The sequence below is a fragment of the Phaethon aethereus genome (assembly GCF_964289735.1).
Source record: "Phaethon aethereus genome assembly, contig: HAP1_SCAFFOLD_551, whole genome shotgun sequence".
In the NCBI taxonomy this organism is placed as follows: domain Eukaryota; kingdom Metazoa; phylum Chordata; class Aves; order Phaethontiformes; family Phaethontidae; genus Phaethon; species Phaethon aethereus.
The window spans coordinates 25,871-35,856 of NW_028113909.1; the positions used below are offsets into that span (position 1 = coordinate 25,871).

The 9,986-nt window shown below is 73.2% G+C and overlaps 1 protein-coding gene across 1 annotated transcript; it reads right to left on the minus strand.

The window, feature by feature from the left end:
* Window positions 1-364: 364 nt before the first annotated feature.
* Window positions 365-7,180, minus strand: LOC309416492 (ankyrin repeat domain-containing protein 35-like; the record flags this gene model as incomplete). The annotated part of the gene is made up of 12 exons (XM_082016036.1): window positions 365-424; window positions 581-646; window positions 719-808; window positions 1,233-2,788; window positions 2,899-3,062; window positions 3,878-3,984; window positions 4,065-4,135; window positions 4,240-4,297; window positions 5,623-5,687; window positions 5,780-5,868; window positions 5,951-6,081; window positions 7,142-7,180. 12 exons carry the CDS (start codon window positions 7,178-7,180, stop codon window positions 365-367), a joined length of 2,496 nt encoding a protein of 831 aa, XP_081872162.1.
* Window positions 7,181-9,986: the final 2,806 nt, after the last annotated feature.

Consider the following 9,986-nt stretch of genomic DNA (forward strand, 5'->3'; position numbering starts at 1 on the left):
TGGGGCTGGTGCTGTACGGGGCTTGTCCCATATGGGGCTGGGGCTCTATGGGGCTGATCGTGTATAGGGCTGGGGCTATATGGGGCCTAGTCCTGACCCGAGTTCTGCTCAGCACCACTATCTAGTCCTGTCCCGGCAGCCACAGTGGGTGCCGTGAGCCCTCCAGGGGGGTCACACCCCATCTCCCACCAGCCCCCCGGTACCCCAATGGGGCAGGGCCCGCCAGCCGGGACCCCCCACCTCGCCCCTCCCGCGGCTGAATCCACCCCACACCCGGACGCAGACGGGGACACGGGATGGGGACACGCGGCTTCTCCAGTTTAATGGCCTGGGGGGGCGAGGGGACCGGCGCCAGTCCTGCCCCTCACTCCTCCGGCCGCAGGATCCGCAGCAGCATGGCGTGGACCCCCTCGTCCATGAACCCCTGCGGGGAGGAGAGCGCTGCCGTGGGGCCGGATCTGGCCCCCCCGGGGGACCCCAGTTCGGTGCCGGGCTCCGAATTCGTGTTTTCCAGCATCGCGGCCAAAACCGTCCCCCCGTCTCCACGTCCCCCCGAAGCGAGGGGGCCGCGGGGTCCCACCTGGGCAGCGTTGAGCAGGTGGGTCCTATAGACCGCCACGACCTCCCGGTGGTTCTTCTGCTGGACCTGGGGGGGGAGAAGAAGATGGTGGGACGGGGGACGAGGCGACAGCGGGTGACGCCGGGCGCTGCCACCCACCTCCAGCTGGAGCCGGAGCCGCGCGCTCTGGCCCCGGAGCCCCAGCACCTCCGCCGACAGCTTCTCCGTCTCCGCCAGCAGCTTCTTCACCTGGGGGGGGGGACACAGAATCGGGGCGCTGGTGCGGACTGGCCGCTCCCCGTCACGCCCCGGGGTTGTCACTGTGCTGCCCGTCTGCCCCCGGCCCCCACATTGGGCTGGAGGGTGGACTCGGGTGGGAAGAAGCGCCCGGTCGCCCCAGAGGTCCCGGGCAGCCCCCGGCCCCCCAGGCGCCCCCGGGGGCGAGGGGTGACGGGCGATGGTGGGGACAGCGCCGGGCTGGGGACTGTCACGGGAAGGGGACTGCGACCGGGACAGGTTGGGGGGGGGCGCCGAGGATGATGATGGGCACAGGAACGGGAAGAAGGTGACGGGAAGGGGATGCGGAGGTGACGGGGATGGGGAGGGGAAGGGGCCGGGGAGGGGAAGGGCCCCTGGCCCCGCCGGCCGCGTCCCAGGCCAGCCCGGCCCCTACCTTCGCCTCCCTGTCGCGACAGGCGCCGGAGAGCGCGCCCGCCCGCGCCCGCAGGCTGCCCAGGCTCCGCTCCAGCCCCTCCGCCTTCTCCCGCAGCTCCCGCGCCTCCCGCTCCCGCTCGGCCGCCCGGGCCACCGCCGCCTCCTTCGCCCGCTTCTCCGCCGCCGCCGCCGCCCGCCAGCGCTCGGCCTCGGCCGCCGCCGGCTCCCCGGGGAGCTGCCGGACGCGCAGGGCGGCGCCGGTGCCGGCGAGGCGCTCCAGCGGCCGCGGCGCGCGGGGACCCGGCGTCGTCCCCGGCTCTTCGACCGGTTCGCCCAGCGCATCCTCCAGCTCGCCCAGTAGCCCAGCCCCGGCATCCCCGTCCCCGTGGGTGCCATCGCCCTCCATCTCTGCGACGAGTTGCAAGGCCTCGTGCTGGGACCGCACCAGCCCGTCCAGCTTGCGGTGCAGCTCCCGCAGGATACCGGCAGCGGCGTCGCCGGCCGCTTCCCGCGCCCTCTCGCCCACGCCATCCCGCAGCGCCGCCAGCTCCCGCCGCTGCCCCGCCAGCCTCCGCCGCAGCCTCGCCGCCTCCTCGCGCTCGGCCGCCAGCGCCTGGGCCAGGGCGGCCGCGCCGGCACCCTCCGCCGCCGGTTCGGCACCGGTGTCCTGCTCCCGCAGCCGGCGCAGCTCCTCCTGCAGCCGCTCCCGCTCGCGGCCCAGCCGGGCCAGCTCCCCCAGGAGCACCCCGTTGCTCTCCTTCAGCTCCAGCATCTCCTCCTCCAAGCTCCCACCCTCCCTCGGCAGCTCCGCGTGGCCCTTCCCCGCCGGAGCCGGCGCCGTGCCGTTCACCGGACACCGGCAAGGTGCCGTCCCGGTGAGCGGCCGCGCCGGCTCCCGCCGGAGGTTCTCCAGGAGGACGCGGGACCTCTCGAGCATCTCGGCGTGGGTCTCGTCGGCGCGGCTCAGCGCCTGCTCCAGCCCCACCACCATTTTCTCCCAAGCCGCCAGGCTTTTCCGGACGGCGTCGGCCGACACCACCTCGTAGTGCAGTTTGCTCCGCAGGGCTTCCTCCACCTCCCTGCGCAGCCCCTTGCTCCGGGCGAAGGCGCTGGCCTTCGCCGCCCGCATTTTGGCACACTCGTCCCCCAGCCAGGTCAGGAACGGGACTGGCGCCGGCGCCTCGTCATCGCCGTCGAGCTGTGCCGCGGCCGGGTGTCCTCCAGCCCCCTCCTCCTCGGCCATCATCCTCTTCCTCAGCTCCCCCACATGCTGGGCCAGGAGGGCCAGGCAGGCACCATCCTCATCCTCCGTCCCGTTCCCGGCGTCGCATCCGGGCAGGAGCTGCGCCAGCTCCCGCACCCGCTGCCGGACGCTGGCGGCGGCGGCCGCCAACCGCCGACATTCCTGCGTCTTCCTCGCCAGCCGCTCCTGCAGCCGCCTCACCCGCCCGGCATCGCACCCGTCCCACTGCTCTTCATCCTCCTCCTCCTCCTCGCTGTCGCTGCCCAGGGTGCCCTCACCCCCGCTCCCCCGCTGCGGCACGGGGTCCCCAGCAGAGCCAACACCGTTCTCTGCTGGCAGGAAAAGAAACAACCCCTTTTTTCCCTTTTTTCCCTTAAAATAAGCAGCCGGGTGAGGCCAGATGGGCAACGGCGGGTCGTGGCGATGGCGGGCGAGGGCTCACCTCTCTCCCCGCCGCGGGCGCCGCGCAGGAGCCGCCGGAGCGCACGGCTGGGCGTCTGTCTCGCATAGCGCCAGCGGTCCTCGTCCCCCACGGCTGCCCCGTGGCTCAGCAGCAGCTCGGCTGCCTCCACGCTGCAGTGCTCGCAGGCCAGCATCAGCGCGGTCCTGCGGGAGCGGTGGCGCGGTGGCGGGGGGGCGCGGTGGCGGGGTGGCACGGTGGCGGGGTGGCGCGGTGGCATGGTGGCACGGTGGTGGGGTGGCGGGGTGGCGGGGTGGCACGGTGGCGGGGTGGCATGGTGGTGGGGTGGCAGGGTGGTCCGGTGGCGGGGTGGCGCGGTGGCGGGGTGGCGCGGTGGCGGGGTGGCACGGTGGCGGGGTGGCATGGTGGCGCGGTGGTGGGGTGGCATGGTGGCACGGTGGTGGGGTGGCACGGTGGTGGGGTGGCACGGTGGTGGGGTGGCGGGGTGGCGGGGTGGCGCGGTGGTGGGGTGGCGGGGTGGCGGGGTGGTGCGGTGGCGGGGTGGCATGGTGGCACGGTGGTGGGGTGGCGCGGTGGCGGGGTGGTGCGGTGGCGGGGTGGCGCGGTGGTGGGGTGGCGGGGTGGCGCGGTGGTGGGGTGGCGGGGTGGCGGGGTGGTGCGGTGGCGGGGTGGCATGGTGGCACAGTGGTGGGGTGGCGGGGTGGCGCGGTGGCGGGGTGGCGCGGTGGCGGGGTGGCGGGGTGGCGGGGTGGCGCGGTGGCGGGGTGGCGGGGTGGCGCGGTGGTGGGGTGGTGCAGGTCCCTCCCCAGCCCTTTCCCCCTCTCCGTGGCGGCGGCTTCCCACGCACCCCTGGCTCCCTCGGGGCCGGGGCCGGCACCGGAGCCGCCTTTGCGCGGGGCGCCTCGGGGGTCCCTGGGCGCGGGGGGCGGCGCAGAGACGCCCCCCTCCCCGTCACCCCCAAAAGCCCCACGGGGGTCCCCCCGCCCCCGCGGCCGCTCACTTCTTGTCCTCGTCGGCCAGGTCGGGGTCGGCCCCTCTCCGCAGGAGCTGGGCGCAGATGGCGGCGTGGTTCCCCCGCGCCGCCAGCATCAGGGGGGTCTGCCCGTGCTGGGGGGGCACGCGAGGCGCCCGTCAGCCCCCCGCCGTCCGCCGGCGCCCCCGGCACCCCCCACCCGGTCCCCGCTCACGGCGTCGGTGACGTCCAGGAGGGCCTCGTGGTCGCAGAGCAGCAGCACGCTGGAGGCGCAGCCCGAGGAGGCTGCGAGGGGGCTGCGTCAGCGTGGGGGGCGGCTCCGCGGGGGGGCCGAGCGGGCCTCCCCGGAAGAGCCTTCGGTGCCTGGTGCGGGGACCCCCGGCACTCACCAGCCCAGTGCAGGGGGGTTCGGTTCTGCCCGTCCACGTGGCCCTCGTTGGCGCCGAACTGGGGGGGGGACAGCGGGCAGGGACCCTCCCCGAGCTGGGGACAGGACCCTGCGTCCTGCCCTGCCCATCCCCAGCCCTATTCCCATCCTCATCCGCAGCCCCCTGCGCATCCCTGTCCCCATCCCTGTCCCTGTCCCCATCCCAAACATCATCCCAATTCCAACCGCAGCTCCGTCCTCATCCCTGTCCTTGTCCCCCTCCTTATCCCCGTCTCTATCCCCAGCTCCATCCTCGTCCCCCTCTGCATCCCCATCCCACCCCCATCCCATCCCCATCCCATCCCCATCCCCATCCCACCCCCATCCCACCCCCATCCCATCCCGTCCCCATCCCCATCCCACCCCCATCCCATCCCCATCCCATCCTGTCCCCATCCCCATCCCACCCCATCCCATCCCACCCCATCACATCCCATCCCATCCCCATCCCCATCCCATCCCCATCCCATCCTGTCCCCATCCCCATCCCACCCCATCCCATCCCCACCCCATCACATCCCATCCCATCCCCATCCCCATCCCATCCCCATCCCCATCCCACCCCCATCCCCATCCCATCCCATCCCCATCCCCATCCCACCCCCATCCCCATGCCATCCCCATCCCACCCCATCCCATCCTACCCCATCACATCCCACCCCCATCCCTTCCCCATCCCATCCCGTCCCCATCCCCATCCCACTCCCATCCCACCCCCATCCCATCTCACCCCCATCCCATCCTGTCCCCATCCCCATCCCACTCCCATCCCACCCCCATCCCATCTCACCCCCATCCCACCCCCATCCCTTCCCCATCCCATCCTGTCCCCAACCCCATCCCACCCCCATCCCCATGCCATCCCCATCCCACCCCATCACATCACATCCCGTCCCCATCCCCATCCCATCCCCATCCCCATCCCATCCCACCCCTTCACATCACATCCCGTCCCCATCCCCATCTCATCCCCATCCCATCCCATCCCCATCCCCATCCCACCCCCATCCCCATGCCATCCCCATCCCACCCCATCCCATCCCACCCCATCACATCACATCCCATCCCCATCCCATCCCCATCCCATCCCACCCCATCACATCCCGTCCCCATCCCCATCTCATCCCCATCCCCATCCCCATCCCACCCCCATCCCCATGCCATCCCCATCCCACCCCATCCCATCCCACCCCATCACATCACATCCCGTCCCCATCCCCATCCCATCCCCATCCCCATCCCATCCCACCCCATCACATCCCATCCCATCCCCATCCCACCCCCATCCCACCCCCATCCCATCCCCATCCCATGCCACCCCCACCCCGCCCCGCCCGCCCCGCACCTGCAGCAGCACCTTGACGCACTGGGGCTGGCAGGCGATGGTGGCGAGGTGCAGAGCGGTGCTGCCTGCGGGAGACCCGCGGGGGGACACGGGGCCCGGCTCGGGCTGGCTGCGGCCCCCGCCCCGGGGGGCGTCCCCGCCGGCGCCCCCCCCTTACCGTCATCGTTCTTCTCGTTCACGGGGGCCCCGCGCGCCAGCAGCAGCGTCAGGCACTCGGTCAGACCCTTGGCCGCGGCCAGGTGGAAGCTGGAGGGGGGCGAGAGGCGGCTGCGACCGAGACCCCCGCCCGCCACGCCGGCCCCCGCGCGCCGCCCGGCCCCGGACGTACGCCGACTGCCCCGCGGCGTTGAGCTTGGCGGGCCGGGCCGTCTTGCGTGCGGCGAGGGCGGACACCCTGCCCACGTCGCCCTTCTCCACCGCTTCCAGAAGCTTCTGGTCCTGCTTGTTCCAGCGCTCGACCTGGGGGGCGGCGAGCGGCTGCGGGGTCGGGACCCCCGCCCTGCCCCGCCGGGCGGCGAGGGGGAACCGAGGCGCGGGTTCTCCGGGCGGAAGGGCCGCGGCGGGGGCTGACCCCCCTTTTGGGACCCCCGAGCGCCTCCCCCGGCAGCGGCGCGGAGCCGTGCCTCGGTTTCCCCGCTTGCCGGCACGCTCCGCGGGGGCCGGGGGGCCGGGGTCCCCGCGGGGCCCTGCCCCGGCGCCGGCCGGGGAGGGCGAGGCGAGGCGGGCGAGCGTGTACCTGCCTGCGCCTGCCCGGCTGGTTTGTCGGGCTCCGCCGCCGCGCCGGGCTCCGCCGCCGCGCAGGGCGTGGGTGGGCACCGGGGCCGGGGCCGGGCCGGGCGGCGGGACCCCCGGCGGGGCCAGGTTTGGGGGCGAGCTCTGGGGCTGGGCACTGGGGCTCAGGGCTGAGCGCTGGGGCGTCGCGGCCGGGATTGGGGCTGGGATCGGGGTCGGGATTGCAGCCGGCGTCGGGGCTGGGATCGGGGTCGGGATTGCAGCCGGCGTCGGGGCTGGGATCGGGGTCGGGATTGCAGCCGGCGTCGGGGCTGGGATCGGGGTCGGGATTGCAGCCGGCATCGGGGCTGGGATCGGGGTCGGGATTCCAGCCGGCGTCGGGGCTGGGATCGGGGTCGGGATTGCAGACGGCGTCGGGGCTGGGATTGGGGCTGGGATCGGAGTCGGGATTGCATCTGGCGTAAGGGCTGGGATTGGGGCTGGGATTGGAGTCGGGATTGCAGCCGGCATTAGGGCTGTTATTGGGGCTGGGATTGGGATTGGGATTGCAGCCGGCATTGGGGCAGGACCGGCGCTGAGCACCACGGCTGGCTGCGGTTCAGGACCAGGCGGAAGCATCCCCTCACCCCAAATGGCCGCAGCCCCCCCAGCCCACCCTGGCACCGTGGCAGCACCCGTGGGCGCTTGCAGGGCGCCGAGGGTGGGTGTTAACCCCATCCAGGGGGTGGGGGGTCCCCAGCCCCGGGGCGGTCTGGGGTCCCCCCGGACGTGGGGGGCCAGGACTCACCGCCACCTGCGAGCTGGAGCAGGAGAACATCCGCTTCATGGCCGCTGTGGGGGGCCCCCCACGACCCCCTGCCCCCCGCCGGGCCGGGGCGGGTGCGGGTGCCGCGAGCGTCGGAGGCGTGTGGGTGCGGGCGCCTTGGGTGCGCGTCGTCCGCCCCGTCGCCTCCCCACGCCCGGGGCTGGCGCACGCCCGGCCCAGGCTTGTCCCGTCGCCTCCCCGGGGACCTCCCGCTCACCGTCTTCACAGGGAAAACCGTCCCCGCTGCCCCCTCGGGCACCCCGGCCACGGGCGCCCATCGCCCTGGCATCAGGCACCGCGCAAAGCGGCAGCCTGCTGAGAACAGAGGTGCTCGGCTCACCTCAAGGGGACAAGGGAGGGAGGGGCCGGGGGGCAGACGCCCGCCACCGCTCTCCCCGCGGGGCGGGGGACACACCGACAGACACGGGTGGCAGCTTGAGACCCACCGCGCTCGCTGCATGGCTGAGACCCCACGCACTCGGCGCATGCCACAGCACCCCGTCCTCCCACTTCCTGTCCCCACCCCGGGGGTCTGGATGCGGCCCTGCCCGCAGCCCCCCCCCACCTGTCCCCCCCCGCCACCCACCCGCCCAGTTTGGGGCCAAACTGGTCTTTTTAATTATTTTCCTTTTTTAAATTTTTTTCCTTCTTTTCCTTTTTTTTTTTTTTTTTAATACAGTTAAACCGAGGGGAACCAACCAACCAACCAACCGCCCAACCAACCCAGTAAAACCAGCTGTCCCGGCCCCCCGCCCCCAGCAGCCCCCCCAAAACAGGGCCTGGGCCGAGCTTTGGTAGAGACGTGGCCGCTTCAGGGACGTCAGCGCTGTCGGGGGGGGGGCCGCATCCTGCCCAGCGCTGCGACAGACCAGGACCCCCCTCAGCCGCCTCCTCCCACCCCCAGACGACAAAATAAATAAATAAATCCGGGCAGAGGGGAGGGGGCGACTGCACCCCCTCCCCCAGCCCCATAAGGCTCCCGCGGGAATAGCAGCTCCCCAAAACAGCCCTGGCTGCGCCCCCCTCCCCGGCCGGATCCTGCCCCCCGCATCCCCCTGGGGCGGGGGGCCGGGGAGGGGCTGGAGCGGCTCCCTAACTCTCCGCCGAGCCCCCCTCGCCCTCCTTCAGCTCCTGGCTGCTCTCCACCTCCTCGGGAATATCCTGCATCCTCAGGAAATCTGGGGGAAAACACGGGGTTAACTCCCCCGGGGGGCAAGCGCGGACCCGGGGCCGGCTCCTGCCCCCCCATCCCCACCCCGGGGACCCACCTCGGGGGCTGGCGGGGGGGGAGAGGCGGCTCCCCAAGCCCTCGTCCTCCAGGAGCGCATCCAGGGCGTCCTCGCCCTCCGGCCGCCGGTCAGGGTCAGCCCCCCGGTAATCCAGCTCCTCCCGGGGGCAGGGGGCGAAGGCCGGGTGGTGGTAGGAGAGGCTGCCGGGGTGGGGGCCGTGGCTCAGCTGCTGAGAGGGAGGAGCGGGAGCACGGACGGGGTGGTCAGGCCTGAGCCCCCGTGCCCCCCAACCTGCAGGGGCTGAGGCCGGGCGCACTCATGTCACGCATGAGCGCATCCTTCCCGCCCCCTGAAGCCTCAAAGCTGGATGAGCTGAGGCCAGGCGCACTCGTGTCATGCATGAGCGTGTCTTTCACCACGCCCCCCCCCCCCCGCCGTTGCCTCCCCACACCCCAAAACCGGGTGCGCTGAGGTCCCACGCACTCGTGTCACGCATGAGCGCATCCTTCCCGCCACCCCTCCCAGGCCCCAAAGCCGGATCAGCTGAGGCCGAACACACTCGTATCACGCATGAGCGCATCTTGCCCCTACTCCAGGCCCCGCACCCAGGTGGGCTGAGGCTGGCCGCACTCGTGCCGCACATGAGCACATCCTTCATCCCCCGCCTCCCCAGGCCCGCACCCCGGGCGGGTTGAGGCTGGACGCGCTTGCGTCACGCGTGAGCACATCTGCCCCCCCGCCCGGCCCCGAACCCGAGTGGGCTGAGGCCAGATACACTCACGTCACGCACCAGCACATCTTCTTCCTCCCACCACCACCTCCCCGCGCCCCAAACCCGGGCGGGCTGAGGCCGGACGCGCTCGTGCCGCACATGAGCCCGTCCTCCCCGCTCTACCTGGGGCGGGGTGAAGCTGAGATAGAGTGCGTCGCCGGCCGGCAGGCTCCTCCGCCGCGGATCGGTCCCGCGGCGTCCCCGCGCGCCGCCCTCCTGCCGCAGAGCGCCCAGCTGCCGCCGGGCCTCGTCCAGCTCGCGCTCCAGCCGGACGCGCTCCCGCTCGCTGTCCCGCAGCCGCGTCTCCAGCGCCGCGGCCTCCTGCGCCCGCTCCTGGCAGAGCTGCCGGCAGCGCCCCAGCTCCTCCTGCAGCAGCCCGTGCTGCCGCTGCAGCAGCGCCAGCTCCGTGGCGCCCGGCTTCTCGCCCGCGCGCGCCGCCGGCTCGGCCGGGGCCGGCTGGGAGCCGCGGCGGGACGGCTTCTCCGCGCCCTCCTGCTGCTGCAGCTCCAGCAGCGTGTCCTGCTGGCGCACCACCGCCTGCGGGGAGGCGGGCAGGGGCGTGGGCAGGGGCGCGGGCAGGCGTGCGGGCAGGGGGTGCGGGCAGGGGGATGGATGTAGGCAGAGGGGTGGATGTAGGCAGGGAGATGCGGGCAGGGGATGGATGCAGGCAGGGGATGCGGGAAGGGGATGGATGTAGGTGGGGGTACGGGCAGGGGATGGATGCAGGCAGGGGATGGATGCGGGCAGGGGATGGATGCGGGCAGGGGGTGCGGGCAGGGGATGGATGCAGGCAGGGGGTGCAGGCAGGGGGTGCGGGCAGGGGATG